This window comes from Spermophilus citellus (assembly GCF_964194105.1).
Source record: "Spermophilus citellus genome assembly, chromosome: 2".
Taxonomy (NCBI): Eukaryota; Metazoa; Chordata; class Mammalia; order Rodentia; family Sciuridae; genus Spermophilus; species Spermophilus citellus.
In genome coordinates this window covers 158,944,007-158,964,685 of record NC_138183.1, presented here as the reverse complement: position 1 = coordinate 158,964,685, position 20,679 = coordinate 158,944,007, and the positions used below count along the sequence as shown (strand labels likewise).

General features: G+C 35.2%; 1 protein-coding gene across 4 annotated transcripts in view; it reads left to right on the top strand.

Annotated features, from left to right (window-relative positions):
• The first annotated feature begins 2,522 nt into the window (after positions 1-2,522).
• The window catches only part of SIK2 (salt inducible kinase 2), a 120,726-nt gene continuing 102,569 nt past the window's right edge, over positions 2,523-20,679 (top strand). Inside the window, exons 1-3 of one of the 4 annotated variants that reach the window (XM_081265898.1) lie at positions 2,523-3,169; positions 15,152-15,268; positions 18,116-18,179. In XM_081265898.1, coding sequence (XP_081122024.1) covers positions 3,035-3,169; positions 15,152-15,268; positions 18,116-18,179 — 316 coding nt within the window. In that variant the 5' untranslated portion in view covers positions 2,523-3,034. The remainder of the gene's footprint in view (positions 3,170-15,151; positions 15,269-18,115; positions 18,180-20,679) is intronic. The other 3 variants (XM_081265896.1, XM_081265895.1, XM_081265897.1) reach the window with 3 other exon arrangements.

Below are 20,679 nucleotides of genomic sequence, written 5' to 3'. Positions count from 1 at the left end.
ATCTGAAGTTTCAGTATTCTAAATTAACCTACCTGTAGTTCTTCAGGGGTATATTTACAACCTAGTCATCATTTTCAGTAATACACTCATTGCATTTCCACATGTGTGAAGCTAATTTGGGGCACAATCCCTCCTCTCTCTCCCCTACCTCTGGCCTCTCTTTCTCCAATCTGAAGATACACAGCACACTCAACTGAACTCTGGTTTTCCAAAAATGTTTTAGTACTCCCAGCCACCCCTTTCTTCTTTCTGGTCTCAAATCAATTTTTATTCCCAGAGTGTGCAAGTAGGTAGTTGGTTGGCCTGGTTATCCTATTAAAATAATCAGATAAAAATGAGTAAAAATTTTTGTTCAAAAGGTGTATTTTAAAGGAGGAGGTTGTTAATTCTAGTAAGTCTATGTGCATTCTCTGGTTCTTGTATAAGTGACTTTTCATCAATTCCAGGAAAAAAACCCTACCCCCAGAACAATTAAAACACAACCATTTAAGTGGAAAATGTATATAGGAATTATTTTTGAAATGAGGTACATACGACAGTTCCTGCTCTAGTTAGAGGAACCTTCATTTACTACTCCCATCAATCCAGAAATCTGATCAGCCTTTTCCCATTTCTCCCCTCACTTTGACAAATAACATACTTTGCAGTAGAATAAGGTATTATTTGGGGAGAGTGAAGAGCAGAAGCGCACTGAGCAGTGGCAGGCCTACAATCCAGTCAGTCTTGCACTAACAAAATAAAAGAAAGAGGAAGGGATGAGAAGACACACTAAAAATTAAAACTAAAGAAAAGTTGTAAGAACAATACAGCGAATGACCATATAAACTTTAGTAATACTCATCAAGTCAACATTTCAAATTTGTCTTACCTATCTTTGCTCAACCATTTGAGAGTAAGTTGCACATATCACAAACTTTTATCCCTAAATATTTTAGTAGTATTTCTTAATAAGGGCACCCTTTTTCATAATATAGTACAATTATGAAATTCCAAAAGCTTAAAATTGAGATAATACTTTTGTCTAATATTCAAATTTCACCAATCATCCTTTATAACATGTTTTTCTAGGATCACACATTGCCATAACTGGCATGTCTCTTTTATCCCTTAAATCTAGAACTGTTCCTCAGCCCTTTGTCTTTCACGACACTAACATTGTTTAAGAGTACAGGTCAGGTATGGAGTGGAATGTTTCTCAATGTACATTTTTTCTGATTGTCGCTTTGTGATAGATTCATAATATACATTTTGTTTCCAGGGATATTGAATATGAAATATGTCTTCAATGCCTCACATCAGGAAGCACATCATGTTATTTTATTCATTAATAGTGACATCAACTTTCATCACTTGGTTAGGGTGGCAGCTGTCAGCTTTCTTCACTGTAAAGGTGCCTTTGCTAACCCTTTCTAACAATAAGCAATCCAAAGATACTTTGAGATTGTGTACATATCATTTTCCCCAGATTGTTCCACCCAATGATTTTAACACCATTTAACAGATTTGTCTGAATCAATTATTACCATAATAGTTGCAAAGTGGTGACTTTGTAGTTTCACCATTTCTTCTACATGCATTTGTTTGGCATGCCACTGTCAAGAACTGTAATTTCTCCCCCCTTACATATTTATTTAAAATATATTTTATTTCATTTATTTATTATTTATTATATTATTATATTTATGTATTTAAAAGTTAAAGTGAAAATATGGGTTCTTTTTAAAAATCCAATGTTTTATAATCCATATCTATCATTATTCTTTTTTGATACTTAAATTGCCTCTGATTTGGTAAGTGGGGGTAACTTCAAGCTGTCTTCTTTTGTCTTTTGACATATCCTTGACTTACACAAGAAATCTCCTTGCTTTCTGGTACAAAATCTTTTAAGAGCACTTTATACTTTCCCTGTCTCTTCCTTCAGATGAGCCAATCTGCTAAGGAGTCTGGCTCCTTTTGGTGGAGAATGGTATTCACAAACCAAGATCTGGAGGCACATAATATATTTCAAAATATTAAAATTTTGCTGTTCCTGTTTTACCATATGAAAGACTGGTGTGATAATTCATAATCCTAGTATTACCTGTATGACCTTGTCAATTCCCTTCATTCCTTGCTGCCTCCCTCGTCATATCAAACGGAACTGGATTAAAAACACATTTCTTAATCTTTTCAGGGTCACTCACAGTTTGGGAATCCGATAAAAGCTATGATCCCCTTTCCTCAGGGACACTCTCAAATAAGCAAAACTTTGCCTACAATTTCAGGGCGTTCCAGCTTCCAAAGGCCACTGAAGCTTCCAAATGCCTGGGTTAAGAATCTCTAGGGTCTGTCTCTTCAATTCTGTGAGTCTATATGTTGTCAGAATGAGTCTTCAGCGACATCAAAATGTGGAAGGACGTATATAGCAACAAAATGAGAAAAGGACACAAAGAAAGAAGCCTGTGAGCAACGCGTTACTCAGCCACAGTTCTTTGCTGAAGCCAAATTTAGGGAGCATTCTACTCATAGGTGAGAGATTTTGGCGGGAAGGTCCGCAGGTGGGCGGAGAACGCCGGGGCAGAGCAGCAGCCCACAGGCCAGATGCAGGTCGATGCACACCTCCGATCGGCCCACCAGGGCTCGCTCTTGCCCTTCGGCTGGAAGGCCGGGAAACCGGGCGGGCCGGGCGGCGACCCCGCCCCTGGCAGCAGCGAGGCGGAGAGAAAGCGGAGGGCGCCGAAGCCCGGAAGGAACGCGCCGGCCAGGTCCGCGCCCCTCCGGGCGCGCCGACCCACCCTTTCTCCCTCCCGCCGCCTACGTCGGCGGTGCTCCGGTCGCCATGGTGACCAATCGAGGCCCGGTCCCGCCCCCGCCCCCTGCCCCGGCCCCCTGACGTCGGCGCACGTCAGCGGCGGCGCGCGCCTGGCTGGGCCCTGCGGAGCGGGAGGGAAGGAGTGAAGGAGCGATCCGAGCTGCCGTCGCCTGAGCCGAGCCGCGCAGCCGGTCCGCCCGCCCGCTCGCGCTTCAGTCGCCGTGTCTAGCAGCGGGGCCCAGCATGGTCATGGCGGATGGCCCGAGGCACTTGCAGCGCGGGCCGGTCCGGGTGGGGTTCTACGACATCGAGGGCACGCTGGGCAAGGGCAACTTCGCTGTGGTGAAGCTGGGGCGGCACCGGATCACCAAGACGGAGGTGCGGCCCGGGGCTCGGCGGGAGCGTCCGAAGAGAGGGTTCGGGAAAGAAGCTGTTTACTGAAAGGGCAGGCTGCAGTGGTGCGACCGGGAACACCAGAGAGGCCGCGCCACTTGCTTAGGCAAGCGGGCCTGGGACCGTGAGGACCCAGAGGTGCTGGGGGTCGGTGAGCAGCGAAGGGACCCGGGCCCGGTCACCCAGACCCGAGTGCCGTCCGTGTGGAGCCGGGTCCCCCCGGGCTTTGCCTTCCCCTACGCCACCCCCGGTGGCCCACGGAATTTCTCCTAGAGCCTCCCACCCGGGCCGTGACCTGGTCTGTGGCCTCGGCTCCGGAGCCCAAGTTCCGCGTCTTCCCCGCTTTCGACTGGGGGTGGGGTGGGAGGGGAAGTCTCGGTGCTCCCGGGCTGCGCGGTGAGAGATGTTGCCAGCCCTTGGAGAGGACCTCTTGCGCTCTGGCTCCGCGCATGGGGATCGCGCGGCCCCCGACCCTGGCTTTCCTCCTGCCCAGCTAAGAAGGGGCCTCCGTGTCCGGGAATGCCCGGGCAGCCACTGTCCTTCTTTCCCTCCTTTTGCCTTGCAAGGTCTCTGATTTGGTGCCTGGCTAGCTTGATCTCTCTTGCCTGAGGCATTTCCATCTAATACTCCAGACAAAAGAACTGGTTAAAATGGTCATCTCGATATTTGTACAGTTGGTGGGTTGGTTTTACTTGGGTAGGGTTGTCCCTTTACCAGGTGTGCATTCTGTCTGTAAAAATGAATTCCTTAAACCACATCAGAATGCCTCTCTACTCCTAAAGCCCTCAACTGCTTCCTGACGGCGAATCCAGCACACCCCCCCCATCCATTGCACATTCTAATGCACCGCACATATTTTCTCACAAGTCTCTGTTCTTACCTAACCCGCCCCCCTTCCTTCCACTGCTTCAAGCTGCTCTCCTCAGGGTCTCTATTTTAAGATGTGCAAATTAAATATCTTGGGGGGAAAAAGATAGAAACAAAATCATTCTTTAGAATAAAGCCTAGTGGTTTTGACGTACTCTATTCTGCCTCGTTGTAATTGTCACTGGAGTTTCACCCTTTTTCAGTTTTCCCCATAGTTTCATCCTGTTCCTTCCCTCCCCCTGCCCTTGTTAGTACTAATGCACTAGACTTTGAGGACTTTGAATTTAGAATAAAGTAGTACTTTTATTTTTTTCTAGGATGACTTACGTAAGGCGAAGGGCATTTGAAAAGTTGAACGATTTTCGTAGTACTAGTATTTAAAAGTTTTTCTTAATGTCCATTTTTAAAAAGAAGGGGAATATATCATGTCATCTTCACTTTTTGCCCTCTACTGATCCTAAAGCAACCCAAATCTGAATTATTTGAGGCATTAGGACCAAGGTCACAAATTTTTCTTGCACAAATTTGGTGGTGTTTCCAGTGTTAGTGATTTAGACTGAGATGTAATGATAATATGACTATAATGACATTACTAAATCTTTGCATAGTGTAATCTGATCCCAGTATTTTTTTTTTAATGCAGAAAGTGGTTCATACCACTAAAGAGCCATGGCTGAATGTCATGCCATTTTCCTTTAAGTTATATAAAAAGGAAAACACTTAAAACGTGTATTTCATATGAGCCCTTGTTTAATGATTATCTAAAAATCAAACATATTGCACAGAATCTCTAAATATAGAGATTCTGCAAAACTTTTGAGCTGTATTATTACATGACTGAATATCAGTCCCATGGTTCATAATATTTTTTCAACAGCTCTTTATTAGTATTACTAGTAAATTTTACTTATGTTATTTTGTCAGGTCAAATTTAGTTAATATAACATCTGTTTAAGAACTCTATTAGTGGAAGTGATGGTAACTGATACTTTCTCTTGAGGTTGACAGTTCCAATGGTGTCTCTTTCAAGCTGATACAGCTTAATGAGCTAGGGGGCACTGTGGAGTAATGTCATCCTTCACCTATCAGATAGCTTGAGATCAAATGCATTTGTAATTGAAGTCACCAGTTAAATCATGAAAGAGCACTCAGATCCTAAATTGTGTATATATATTTGTGAAAAATAATTTGTGTTAAACGCTAAATTGCTGGTTTGCAGATCCCATCTCCCTTGTGCTTCTTAAAAGAAATTATCACTGATTAAAATTTAAAAAGAAATAATGTGAACATCACTAAGTATGAGTGTGAGCTTTTGTGGTAATTTGGTGTGATTGAAGATGTTAAGATAGAGATGGATGAAGAAAATGGCCTGGCAATTGCTGAACAAAAGTTTTTGGAGATCTTAAAATATGTAAAGTGGATCTGTGAACATTCACACATAATTTGCTTTAAGAATTGTTTAGCAAGAACACAAATACAATGGTTTCTTAAAGTGTACTATTTGTTACCAATGAGTTTTTTTTTAAATCAGTAATTATTACCTTCATTGGATAAATATTTGCATCTTTGATAAATACAACTACCTTAAAACTACATTGGGCTGGGGATGTACCTCAGTGGTGAAGTGTTTGCTTAGTAAAGCCTAAGGCCCTGGGTTCTGTACCTAGCACCACAAAAACAAACATCACCACCACCAACAACAAAAAACCCTAATGTTTTATATGCTTTAACATCAATGTAAATTTATGTGTTTTAAAACTCAAAGATCAGCCAGGTGCAGTGGCACACGCCTGTAATCCCAGCGGCTTGGGAGGCTGGGGCAGGAAGATCACAAGTTCAAAGCCAGCCTCAGCAATGGCGAGACACTAAGTAACTCAGTGAGACCTTGTCTCTAAATAAAAATACAAAATAAGGCTGGGGATGTGGGGATGTGGCTCAGTGGTCCAGTGTCCTTGAGTTCAATCCCTGGTACCCCTCCCCACCCCACCACAAACCCCCCAAAAAACTCAAGAGATATTTTTTCCCAAGTGTGCTCATGGAGAAAATTTTAGGGCTTAGCTTAAACATCTGTGTGATGAACAATTGAATTCTTTTATTTTTAATTGATTCTTCTCCATCTCTTTATCTGTATCACTCAAAAATGATAAATTTTCTGCAGAGTTTGGGAGAGCCAAATCTGTTTCCCTTTCAGGGAAAAAAATTAGTAGAAAAAAGAGATCTTCATTTTTGTCTAGTCTATCAAACAGCTTAACGTTGTTTAAGAAATATATTTACATCATCTCAAGCGATGTATGTATTTAGATCTCTATAAATTTTGCATTCAGAATGGAAGGCAGCTGGTGGTAGAATCTAACTTCCTAATATAATACTTCATAAAAGCTTGTAGTACTGGTTTGTGGCTTAAGAATTAGAGAAGCTAATTTTATAAAATTAGTGTAATGGGAAAAGGATAATAGCATTTAGGCTATTAAACTACTTTAGGAAATAGTAGTTGCTAGTTTTCTAGTCTGTGAGTATCCTTGAGTAATGTTTTATTTTATGAATAAAATACTAGGAAACAACTTTTTCCTTCTAATTAACTGAGTAGTTTTTTTTGTCTCTTAAGCAAAATTATGAAAAAGCCCTTTTGTGCCCCTTTTGTTGTTTTCCAGTGGTTAAAAAATGTTTCGCTATAGAAAATGCTAAGAATAAAGAGGCATATAGTACAAAAAATATATAATTTTTCCACCAATGGGAATAAACCATTTGTAACATTATGTCACATTTCTGTCTAGTCTATTTAAATGTGTTTTTCCATAGATGAAAGCTCATGATACACATATATAAGTTACATTATTTTTTTCTATTTAACACTAATGCTGAAGCATTTGCTTATTGCGTATAACTTTATAACAACATTTATAATAGTTGGATAGTGTTCTGCCTTGTAAATGAATCCCCCTTTTTTTCCCTACTTTTTAAATTGGTGCATTATAGTTATACATGCTGATGGGAGTTGTTGTAATTCATGCATGCACAGGATGAACCCCATTTTACTTAAAGTTTCCATTATTGTTGAATATTATTGTTTTCAGTTTTCACTTATAGTAAGTAATTGGCAAAGAACATTTTTGTGTCTGTACTTACAATTTTTTTTTTTAGGAAGAAGGAATTGCTGGTAAATTCCTAGAAGGGAAATTCCTAAGTGAGAAGGTATTACTTTTACATTAAAGAGCTACATATTTTTATTACCAAATCTATTATGTTTACTATTGAGAAATTTAGAGGTTTAGATAAATGAAAATAGTTACTTATAATATCACAACTCAGGGATAACTATCATTAGTTATTTTCATCTCTTTCCTATGATAGATAACTGAGTTTTCCTCAGCACGGTGCCTCTTGTGTTCTTATATAAATAGCATGTAGATGTGTGGTCTAAGGAATCTTAATAGATTTTTCACAGAGGTTCTAAAAATTACCTTATTAAAATGGCATGTAGGTGTTAGGCTACTTACTTATCCTTAAGAGAACCTGGAATGCAGAACTAAAATCAAGGACATTCTGAAAACTGCTTTTGTTCACTGAAAAGCTGTCCATGTGCATTTTGGGACTTTCATATTTAGGTTTAATTCTTAAACTACTACCTTAAAATCTGGGATTTTTTAAAGCTTTCCAAACAGTTAAAGTACAAAATCGTCTTTCATAGCAAGGACAGAAACAAGAAAAGGGAATATTACACCATGACTATAATATTTATTGAAGAGAACTTATTTTTTAATGTGTTTGGACTATATTTACTATTTTTTGCTTTCAAATTTTAAAACTCATTTCAGTAATCTTGGTATCAATCTTGCACGCACTGGAAAATATTCTAAATTTCAAGAAGCAGTGGTACTATGTGTAATCAAAGGACTTGTTATCAAATAACCACTAATATTTGTATTTAGGCCTATGTATGACCTTAATTGTGTTCAAACAAATTGTATTTGTCAGAGAATATACATGTGCTTTATTAGAAACATTTTCTCATCTCTTGGCATCACAGACAAAAAAACAATTGGTAAATTATCCTACTAAATATTGTTCAAAATTATCTTGTTATTTTTCGGGAAGGAGAAAAATGTTCAAAATAAGAGTTGTGTAAATTTTTATGTTCCGTAGAAACTTTTAACTTTAACAGACTTTAATGTGTTCTGATTTTATATCCTCTGGGAAATTTTATCTCAGTATCAGACAATTAAGAAAACATTTATTTGGAAATAACTGAAACTGGCTTCTTTCTCTTGTTGGATTCACATGATGACATTTGATTTATGGCCCACTGCTGATTTCAGGTCAGCAGTGATGTCAAATGGATTCCAGAATTTCTTCTAATATCTTTCTTTCCTTTTTAGTGAACCTACTACCTTTCCTCCTTCTACTACAATTTTTTATTTCTTAAAAAAAAAATGTACGTATTCATTTATTTATTTGGTACAAGGGATTGAACCCAAGGGCACTGGACCACTGAGCTACATCCCCAGCCCTTTTGAATTTTAATTTTGAGACAGGATCTCACCAGGTTGCCCAGGCTGACCTCAAATTTGAGATCCTCCTGCCTCAGCCTCCTAAACTGCTGAGATTATAGGCATGTGCCCAGCACAGTCTATTTTTACTTCACATATTATTAACGTTGGACTAGCTCTAGCTCAGGGGTTCCTTCGACACAGAACTTTACAACCACATATTATTAACATTTCCCACCCCTCCAAAAAAAATCTGTCTAAAGCATGGTTAAGCTGGGCACTGTGGCACATACCTGAAATCCCAGCAACTTGAGAGGCTGAAGCAGAAGGATCACATGGTAAAGGCCAGCATCAGCAACTTGTTGAGGCCCTAAGTAATTTAGTGAGACCCTGTCTCAAAACATTTTTAAAAAGAGTTGGAACTGTAACTCAGTGGTTAAGAATCCCTGGATTCAACCCCCAGTACCAAAAAAATAAAATAAAACATTGTTGAATAGTATTCTTGAATATGATCCTGCATGTTCTTTTATTTGTTTGGTTGGTGTTTGTTTTGTTTTTTGATACCAGGGATTGAACTCAGGGGCACTAAACCACTGAGTCATATCCGCAGCCCTATCCCCAGCCCTATTTGGTATTTTATGTAGAGACAGGGTCTCTCTGAGTTGCTTAGTGCTTTGCTTTTGCTGAGACTGACTTTGAACTCAAGATCCTCCTGCCTCAGTCTCTCAAGCCATTAAGATTACAGGCATGCGGCATGGCACCCTATCCTTCATGTTTTTTTTTTTTCCTCCGTGTTTTTATTTAATCAGTTTCCTATTAGTAAATATCTAGTTTATTTCTTTCTCTTGATTTCTCTCTAAAATAATCTTTCAGAGGGTATTCCTCTACATACACTTTTGTGTATGTACCTGATTATTTCTTAAGGGAAATTCCATAGAAATGGAATCCTTACGTCAAGGAATCTGTACATTACCTATCTTATGGCATGAGATGCCAAATTACCCTCCAGAAAAGGAGTACCCATTCATTTTCAAAAGGAAGCACACATAGTTTTCAGGAATACTACTTTTTAAATCTTTGCCAGCTTGGTAGAGGGAAGTAATATTCTTTGTGATTTTTATTTTTTAATTGTTTCCATTTTGTTATTTAAATTTGTTATTTGATTAATTTGATTAAAGCATTATGGCTGTTTGCATTTCTCTCTTGAATTGTGTTTTCGTCCTTTGGCTCATTTTTAAATTACACTGTCTTTTTTGTTGATCTGCTTAAACTTTTTCAGGTAGGAAATTATTTTTAATTGCTTCTTTTATAATCTTAAGAATTCTAAGTTCAGTTTTTGTGGTTATGAAAGCATAGGGCCCTTTACCTTTCCTCTAGTCTTTTTTTCCTTATCCACTGTTACAAAAAGTCAAATATAAATGAAAATTTATTTTATTGTCTAAATACAAATATTTTAACATCAAATTACATGGGGGGAAAAGTTTAGTTTATATACTATGAAAGAATAACTAGAGAATTTTGTGTTAGTTTTCGTGTTTTTACTGCTTTAAAAAATCCTGTCATTATAGACCACTCATTCACACTGACTTTTCAATCATCTGTCATAGGCTGCTATCTTGTATTTTCACTGGTGTTTGATAAACAGACACTCCTTCACGAAACAATGGAGCTATATCCTAATAAACCCATTATAAATTGACAGTATTATGAATTTAAATGCATTTACTATACCTAACCTACGAACATCATCACTTAGCAACGCACTGTACTAGAGAGTACTGGTTGTTTCTTGTGATAGCATAGCTGACTGGGAGTTGCACATCACTGCTGCTGCCCAGCGTGGAGAGAATCTCGACAGACATTGTTAGCCGAGGAAAGGATAAAACATTTGAAGCATAGTTGCTACTGAATGCATGTCATCTTTGCACCATCTAAAATTGAAAAAAATCTTAAGTTCAAACATCATAAGTTGGACACCATCTATGTAAGCTTGCAAAGTGAATTTTTTTATAACTTCAAAAATCGAATTGTATGGTAAGGATGATGCTTCTCGGTGCCTCAGAAGGACAAATTATGATTTGAAAAATGAAAGACAGGGACTGAGGACGTGGCTCAGTGATATAGTGCTTGCCTGAAAAGCATGAAGCCCTGGGTTCAATTCCCAGCACCAAAAAAAAAGAAAGAAAATAAAAATGAAAGACAGTTCTTTTATTCATCAGTTTGACAGTTTTCATTTCTGGTCTTACATTTAATTTCTTGTACTTGCAAATTTGTATTTTACATAGTTGTTACTCATGGATTTTTAAATTTAACATTCTTGGAGACATTTCTATGTATATGGACTTCTTAATATGTAAATCATATAAAATAATATAGCCATATTCTAGGAAAATTAGATAGTATGAAAATGATTACAGTGTTTCATAGATGAAGAATTTGGCATGTATTATAAATAACTCCATTTCATTTATCTGTTTTTTTTTCTGATTAGAAAAATAATACGTGTTTGTTGAAGAAGAAGTTTAGGCAGGAAAATAGAAGAACATAACTTAAGTTGGGAACTTTCTGTACACCGTTGGGGAAATCCCAAGATACAGATTTTTTTTTAATTGATAAAATTAGTTCATTTTGTTTTCATAGACCTATTACATTCCCTGAGGATGAGAAACACATCTCATTCATTTTTATATCCCAGGCATCATTCCTAGCATATAACAATTGTTTGGTAAATGTGACTTGTAGGCTGTCTGAAATAGTAAAAAAAAAAAAAAAAAAAATACTAAACTTGGAGTTAGAAGACTTGGAGGGATTTTTACCCTTAATTTATTATAGCTCTAGGAACTTGGAAGATTATATGACTATTTCCCCTTTTTGGTGCTGGGAATTGAACCCCATATGAATGTGAATATGTGACACCTTTTAAATCTCAGTTTCATGAGCTCAGGGATATACTACTACTTCTATTTACTTTACAGAATTGGAAAACAAATGTGATAAAATACCTTAAAGTGCCTTGTAAAATTAAAAAGTGCTATCCGGTTGTGAAAGTCACCATCATTTTTTTTTATATTTCTGAGAAGTTCTAACTGAAGAACTCTATCGAGAGTATGGCAGATTCCTAGCTGTTCACCAAAAAGTCTACTTTTTCTTCTTTCTGGGAATACAACTAGACTGTTTGTGTTCCTCTCTTGCATTTAGGTGCGGTCATGTAACTGAGTTCTAACTTTTGGAATGAGCAGAAATAATATGCACTGCTTCGAGGCCTCATTCATAAAAACCTGCTGTGAGAGTCCTGTCTGAGCTTTCTTCCTCTTTTTGGCTGCAGTAGAGACAACCTTCAAAGTAACGTTAGAAAAACACCTTAATTATAGAAACGCCACTTTGAATCTCATGTCTGCTAACTAACTTTACCCATCCAATTCTTCTGCATGAACAAGAAATAAACTTCTGATGTACATGAATCATAATACATTTGGGGTCTTCTTGTTAAAGCAGATGGACTATCCCTATTAAAAGAGCATGCCAATATTTGCTCCACTTTTTCTTTAGAGAAGCAGCATCTTCTCAACAAACAGCCTTACAAACAAGAAGTAACATCAAAGAAATAATTATAAAGATTTGTAGATATATGTGTTCTGTGACCCAAGATGAAATTGAAGACAGAATTATCATGTGAGAATTTTCTGTTCAGAAAAGTTAAAAATGAGGCTTATAATTAAAGTTTCATTGGACAATTTATATAGCTTTTTAATCTTATTTATTTTTTTACTTTTTTATTGTTGAGGCCAAGATTCCAAAAGAATATAAAAGAGGAAATATCTGGATAATATCTTGCTTTAATTGGTATTTTAAAACTTTTCCTTTAACATTAAATTTGATACGCAAAGTGTATACAATATTTTCTAATGATAGAAATCATGTAATTTGAAAGAAACATGATTCCTTCTCTCCAACTCTATTAAGTTGTTGTAACCCATTTCTTAATAAAAGCTTTTTGTTGAGGAGTAGGTGCTGGTATCTAGACACACTCCAGAAATTGTAAGGCAAGACATTTTCTTCAAAATATGCCTATCTGTAAAATTCCATGTACCTTCCTAAGGAATACTGAGGAAATTCAAGTACACACCTACCCAACATATGGCAACTTTTACCCAAAGTTAGCCAAAGTAACTGATAATACTGGATTTTTTTTCATATTCTTCATTGGGGGGAAAGGGTCTCTTTAAATGTCTTTAGGTTTGATGTGGCCCAGTAGTATCTTTAATCGCAAGTACAATTTTAATCAGTCTACTTATCTAGCAATTAAAGTTTAATACATTCAGCTTTCAAGTATTTTGATTACAATAATAAAACACCACTAAACAAAATGAAAATAGCTTTCACAGAACTCACGTACTTTACTTCCTAGAAAAGGAGCTACTAACCTTTTTCTTCTGAGGCAGTAATTTAATTTTACACATTATGTTTAGTAATCTGATTTCCCCTGAGGAGCTTGGTGGTTCTGTGGGTTACAATTAATTCAAATAAGAAAGAAGCTATGCATAGCAAGTTAGAAATAGAGGAAGGAAGAAATAAACTATAAACTTTAGGGGATAATAGCAAAGGACAGCCCAGACATAAGAAGAGAAGAAAAAAATCTTATGAACAGGATACCATGCCTAGTCCTATTCTCTGGCATACTTTTTTTTTTTTAGGTGTAGATGGACATAACACAATACCTTTATTTTTATGTGGTGCTGAGGATCGAACCCGGGTCCCACCCATGCTAGGCGAGCGCTCTACCGCTGAGCCACAATCCCAGCCCCTTGCATACCTTTTTAATAGTGATGAATTATTAGGGGCCATAAATAGTCGATATTAAAATTTACCTTGAAGCATCATAAGGTTAAGAATAGGTTTTTTTATATGGTTAGAATAGTTTTTTATAGAATGTGAAGTACATTTTAAAGTTTCTTCAAAACTTATTAGAATTAAATTGAGGTGCCAATTAACTGAAAATTTTATTTAAATCATATTGCCTTAATTTCAACCAAATATCTACAATTTTTTTGATTCTTCTTAGTTGCATGAAAAAAGTGTGTGATTGTTGATTTCTGCCTGCCCAGTCATTTCACCTTCAAATTAATTTAATCGCAAGTACAATTTTAATCAGTCTACTTATCTAGCAATTAAAGTTTAATACATTCAGCTTTCACGTATTTTGATTACAATAATAAAACACCAAATTCTTAACCTTGGGATTGTTTGAGTTCCTATTTAGTTATGACAGAATGAGGCCGTATTTCCTGAAATCAAATTCCTTTTAGAAAGTTAAAATGTAGTGTTTACTCATTTGAGATTTTTTCATTTTTATTTTTAAAATGAAATTTAATCCAATTGTTATTTTTTCATGTAGATGAATTTCAATTCTTTATATTCAGCATTTTCTATCCCCAGAAAAATATGTCTGTTATTTGGAACCTATCACCTACTCTTCTGGAGATATAGTATTTCAGTTCAACTGAAACTGACTTCTAAACTGCTTTTTGTTTGGCAGATTATAACTTTTTTCCCCCCCAGAATGTTTACTGTCCTTTATTTTTTTTTCCTTCGTAACAGCAAATTTTGGTCCTACATTTATTATTTTTTAAGCATCTTTATTAAGATATAATTTGCAACCATATAATTTTTTATTAAATCATTTATTCTAATTTGTTATACACAATGGCAGAATGCAATTCATTTCATATTACACAATAGAGCACGGTTTTTCAAGTCACTGATGGTACACAAAGTATTTTCACACCATTTGCGTCTTCATACATGTCTAACTCATTCCACCATCATTCCTACCCTCTTGCCCCTGCCCTTTCCTTTCCCCTTCCTCCCCTTTGCCCTAAAGTTCCTACACTCCTTTCATGCTCCCTCCACCCCCCTTAGCCATTATGAGTCAGCATCCTCATATCAAAGAAAACATTGGGCCTTTGGTTTTGGGGGATTAGCTTGCTTCATTTAGCATTATATTCTCCAACTCTGTCCATTTACCTGCAAATGTCATGATTTTATTCTCTTAATGCTGAGTAATGTTCCATTATGTATATATACCAAAGTTTCCCTATCCATTCAGGCAGATTATTACTTTGTAGGTATTTTACAGTGAGATAATTGAAACTTATAAGACTTTATTCAGTTTATAGATGATGTAAAAAAATTATAGTTGTATTGAAGTGAAATGTTTTATTTTAAAAATATTTTTATTAGTTGTTGATGAACCTTTAGTTTACTTATTTATTTATATGTGGTGCTGAGAAATGAACCCAGTGCCTCATACATGCTAGGCAAGTGCTCTAACACTGAGCCACAACCCCAGCCCCAAATGTTTTATTAAAGTAACTTTGCAGAGTTGTTCTTCATAGCATGCTAAAGACACTGCCAGACAAAATCTACTGCAGTGCCTTACACATGGTAAGAGTTTTAAAAATATTTGTTAAATAAATGAATTAATGCATTGAATTTAAACTAGCTATCATGGTCATAGTAACTTACAGGCAAAGTCAGATGTCATTTATTAGATGAATTCTTAACAGAAAATGTTAACTGTTACATATTGATTGTATTTATTTCTGGGACACAGGTGGCGATAAAAATAATAGACAAGTCTCAGCTGGATGCAGTGAACCTTGAGAAAATCTACCGAGAAGTACAAATAATGAAAATGTTAGACCACCCTCACATCATCAAACTTTATCAGGTATGGTTTAGCCTTATATTTCTTCATGCTTGCCATTTTCAGATCTCTATTTTGCATCATGCTTTTCCCTTTTATGTTAGTTTTTTTAATCTATAAAAGAAGAATTAACATATGTTTTTACTAAACCAAACACATCTATTTTTCTGTATTATCCTTAAATAAAAATCTGGAAATCAGAAGCTAACTGGTGATTTTAAATTGTCTCTCAATTGCTGGTTATTTATTTTGCAACTGTGCATTTCTGATACCCTGCCTGAGTTTTCTGGGTTTTGTTAGTGGTGCCAGAAATGAGGATATGGCACTTGTGCTTATTTTTAAAACATATTGTTTATGTTTCATGAAATACAATATTATTTAGTGTCATACTTTGTAATACCTAAAGCCAAATCTTTTTTTTAATTTTTATTTGTTCTTTTTAGTTATACATAACATTAGAATGTATTTTGACATGTTATACATACATGGAGTATAACTTCCCATTCTTGTGATTGTACATGATGTGGAGTTACACTAGTCATGTATTCATACATGAACATAGAAAGTTATGTCCACTTCATTCTACTGTTTTCCTATCCCCCCTCCTCTCCCTTCCCTTAATTCCCCTTTGTCCAATTCACTGAACTTCTATTTTTCCCTCCTCCACCCTTTATTGTGTGTTACCACCAAATTGTTTTTTTGAGGGGGTTGATTTTACCACATAAAGTAAATAAAACCATTCTTTTTTTAAATAAAAGATTTTTTTAAAAAATCAACTTTATTAAGATTAAAGTTTTGTAAACTGTACCTCTTTTAAGTCACAGTTTTAAAAGAAACCTTTTCTCAGGTTTTTAAAGAATATTTCATGTTTAATAATAGTAATATAAAACATTTCTAATATTTCTATTCACTAGTTAAGTAGGCATTTTTAATCAGAACACTTCTAAAACTGAAAGGTTCCAGCATGCTGACTTGTGACTTTCATCTTCAAAGTATGATGTTTTTACCCATGGCATTCTGGAGTTGGCTTATACTGGCCTGTGATATTGATTATTACATTTTTAGAAGTTTGCTGATAAACATCACATTAACATATACCTCATAAATTAGTCACAGCCCTTACTTTTATCAGAAATCCAATTCAGTTTCACACTACTGTGCTCTCAAATGGGTTAGTAAAAGTGTCCTTGGGAATATAAGAAGTTCTTCTTATACTAATATTTTATTTCTTCTTATACTTAGAAGTGTGAGAAGTATAAGAAGAAAATATTAGAACTTCTGTTAGGTTTATTGTGTCCTCCTCTGTGCATTTCATAGTGTACATGGTATATTTATACAATGGGACATGTATATAATTTGTATATCTGTGTATGTGTACATAAATACATGCATATACATGTAGATATAATCTGCATATATATATATATATATTTGACTAACATTTATTGGTAGACATTTGCAATAAAAAATATTGGAGACCATTGGCTTATGAGATAGCATCCAAGAATGAAAGATTGTAGTGTGCTGTTAAAACCAATTCCTAACATTCTAAAACTACAGAAGCCTTTTAGATCAAATTTATATCAATGTTTTTCTTTCTTTAAACTTTTTTTTTAATTCCTAAAAAAAAATACTTCTGGGAAACTAATCATATTCTAGGAAATCTCTTGTAAACTGAAGAGTATCATTATTATGATTCACACGATAATCCTATCTTTATTTTTCTAAAGAGTATTTTTAAAATTTTTTTTTTAATTATAAATGGACACAATACCTTATTTTATTTATTTATCTTTATGTGGTGCTGAGAATCAAACCCAGAGCCTCACACATGTTCGGCAAGCACTCTGCGACTGAGCTACAACCCAAGCCCAATCTTATCTTTATTATATTAAGTAATTGATTAAAGTAGAGTTATTATTTGATTAGTTTAAGCCCAAATTATAGGTAGCTGTTAGTTTTTTGGACTGATGGAGAATAGTTCTAATCTTATATTTTTAAAACAAAATTAGTTTTTAGCCTTTCAGTAGATAACAATTAAAATTGGGTTATAGAAAAGCAAATCAATCATCTTGAATCTAAAAATTAGTTTCCTTTCTAAATAGATATGTATTCAGTATAGTTTGAAAAGTCAGATTGATGACAACATACTTTGTGAACCTTGAAAAATTAAATAAAAGTATGTATTGTGGCTCAGTGGTAGAGCACTTGTCTCACGTGCATGAGGCGCTGGGTTCATTCCTCAGCACCACATAAAAAATAAATAAATAATGGTATTGTGTTCATCTACAACTAAAAAAAGAAAAGTTTTAAGTATTTAGCAATAGAGCTATGAAGAAGAAGCTATCAAACAGTGTTTTACAATTGTAGTACTTTGTAACAATATTAAGTACAGGAGGAAGAATACTATATTATACCAGATTAGCTAGGCTGCAGGCCAGATAAATGAATTTCTTCTATTTTATTTTTCTTTTCTTAAAATCAAGGGTACCACAAAAACTTAGGGCTCAAAAACTCTGTGAGGTGGTGTTGAAGTTGATCTTCAAAACTTCCATTACCTATATTAGTACTTCTCCAGTTTCCATGTGCATACAAATCACTTCACAATTTTATTAAATTGTAATCCAGTAGGTCCAAGGTGAAGCCCTCGATTCTGCATTTCTAACAGGCACCTGGGTAATGTTGCTACTACTAGTCCTTGGACACATTTAGAAAAAGGATCTAGGCTTTTCATTAAAATATTAGCATACAGATATTGCCTTGTACACTTCTCTGAACTTTTCATGACTGATTTTTTATTAATACTTTAAATTTAGGTAACCCCATAGAATGTCCTTCCTGTGAGACTAATATGAAATTATGTATCAATAGGTAATGGAGACCAAGAGTATGTTGTACCTTGTGACAGAATATGCCAAAAATGGAGAAATTTTTGGTAAGTTTTTTGCCTTAATTTTTTTTTTAATTTGAAAAAGTCACTAATCTACATGGATGGGTTATTTTCTATTCAATTTTCAGCTTATTTAAGAGTTGGGGGCTGAGGTTGTGGCTCAGTGTTAGAGTGCTCACTTAGCATAAGTGAGGCACTGGGTTCAAGCCTTAGCACCACATAAAAATAAAATAAAGATATTGTGTCCATCTATAACTTAACATATATATATTTTTTGGGGGGGTAATATGCTTAATTCTCTTATAGTGTTAAAGAGACTGGATAATCAAAAATAAGGAGAAACTTTCAGTCATGTTGCAACGGAGGTTTTCTTTACTTTTATATTCTTTTTTACCTTTCTTTCCCCGGGAAAGATCGGACAAAGAATTATTGAGTCATGTTATGGTTTAGGTATTGGGGATATAATGTTGATTTAATCCCTGTCCTTGTGTCACTACAGCTACCAGGCCTCAGGGCAAGTCCCTAACCTCCTCTGGGATTTGATTCCTTTATCTTTAATAAGAACAGTATTCAATTAGTTGGTCTCTGTGATCCATTCTACCCTTAAAAATTGAAAGTATTCTATTCTAGCTATCATCTAAAATATCTATTTATTTTTACTTTATGTAACCACAATATTCTGGTGTCTAAATAATTAGTTCAAAAAATTGTTTTTTAAACAGCTTTATTGTGGAATAATTCACATACAGTAAATTATACATACTTAAATTAATATGTACAATTTGAAAAGTTTTGATATCCATACACATGTCTGTGAAACCGTCACCACATGAATATATCCATCACTTTCAAGTTTTTTTGTACTTACAATCAACTACTTTCTGTTTCTGTTCTATAGATTTGTTTGTAGCTTCTGGAATTTTATATAAATGTGTGATATGTACCGCTTTTTAGTCTGTCTTCTTTTCCTTGGTAAAATTGTTTTAAATTCATCCATTTTGTTGTGTATATCAACATAAAATTTCTTTTTCTTCCAAGTAGTCATTTATTATATTAATATACCCCAGTTTGCTTATTCATCCATCTGTTGACACTTGGGTTGGATTCAGTGTGGGGCTATTAGGAGTAAGTTACTATGAGCATTCATAAACAAGTCTTTGATTTACACAGTCTACCTTCAAGAAATATTTACCACATCAAATATAGTATAAAAACCTAAAAATAATATACTTCTATTTTGCCCCACCTGGCCTTTATGTTCTTTTTAGATATTCATGACAGTAGAGTGTATTTTGACATATTATACATATATGAACTATAACTTATTCTAATTAGAATCCCAGTCTTCTGCTTGTATCTGTTGTAGAGTTTCACTGTGGTGTATTCAAATATGAACTTAGGAAAGTTATGTCCGATTCATTCTGTCTTTCCTATTCCCATATCTGCACCCTTCCCTTCATTCCCCTTTGTCTAGTCCACTGAACTTCTCCCATCCCCATTGTGTTATTAGCATTTGCATATCAGAGAAAACATTTGGCCTTTAGTTTTTTGGGGTTGTCGCGTTATATTCTTGTTATAATATTTTATTTATGTCTGTTATGCCAAACAATATAGTTTTGTTAGTTTTCCTTTAGCAGGTATCTTTTATAAAAACTTTAATGTTTTTTGTAAACCCCTACATATTTATCTATGTAGTAACCATTGCCACATTATGTGTATGTATAATTGTATGTATTGTGTACATGTATATGTATTATGTGTATGTATGTATTATGTGTATTATGTATGTATTATGTGTATGTATTATGTACATGTATAATTTGATCCTCCTTTGTGTAGATTCATACTTTCATATAGGGTTATTTTTCTTTTGCTTAATGATTTACTTTAATATTTCCTATAGCATAGGTGATGAAATCTTTTCAGCTTTTATATGCTAAAATAGTCTTTATCTTGTCTTTGTTTTTTGTTGTTGTTGCATTGCTAGAGATTGAACCCAGGGCCTCATAGAGGGTAGCCAAGTGTTCTCTCATGAGCTATGCCCCATCCCTGTCTTTGTTTATGAAAGATATTTCCACTAGGTATAGAATTCAAGATTGACTGTTTTGGTTTTCTTGTCTTTTCTTTTTTAGCACTTTAAATATCTGTTTCACTGTCTTTTCATTAGCATTGTTACTGATAATAAATCTGCTATTGTTCTAAATCCTTTCTATATAATATGGCTTTTTCCCCCTGTGTCTACTTTTAAGATCTCCCATTACTGGTTATCACATAACAGTTTGATTATGATATGCCTTTGTGTGGTTTTCATTATGCTTTTTTTTTTTTTTTTTTTTTTTTTTTGGTGTTCACAGATCTTCTTGGACCTGTGAACAACAGCTAAAAAATGTCTAAATGCCTAAATTGAATTCATTCTGTTGTTTCCCTAATTAATTTTTCTGTCCCCTTTATCTTTCTTCTTTCCTCTCCGTCAGAGATTCTAGTCAAACATTTATTAGGTTGTTTGAAATAGACTCACAGCTCACTTGATACTCTTTTTCCGTTA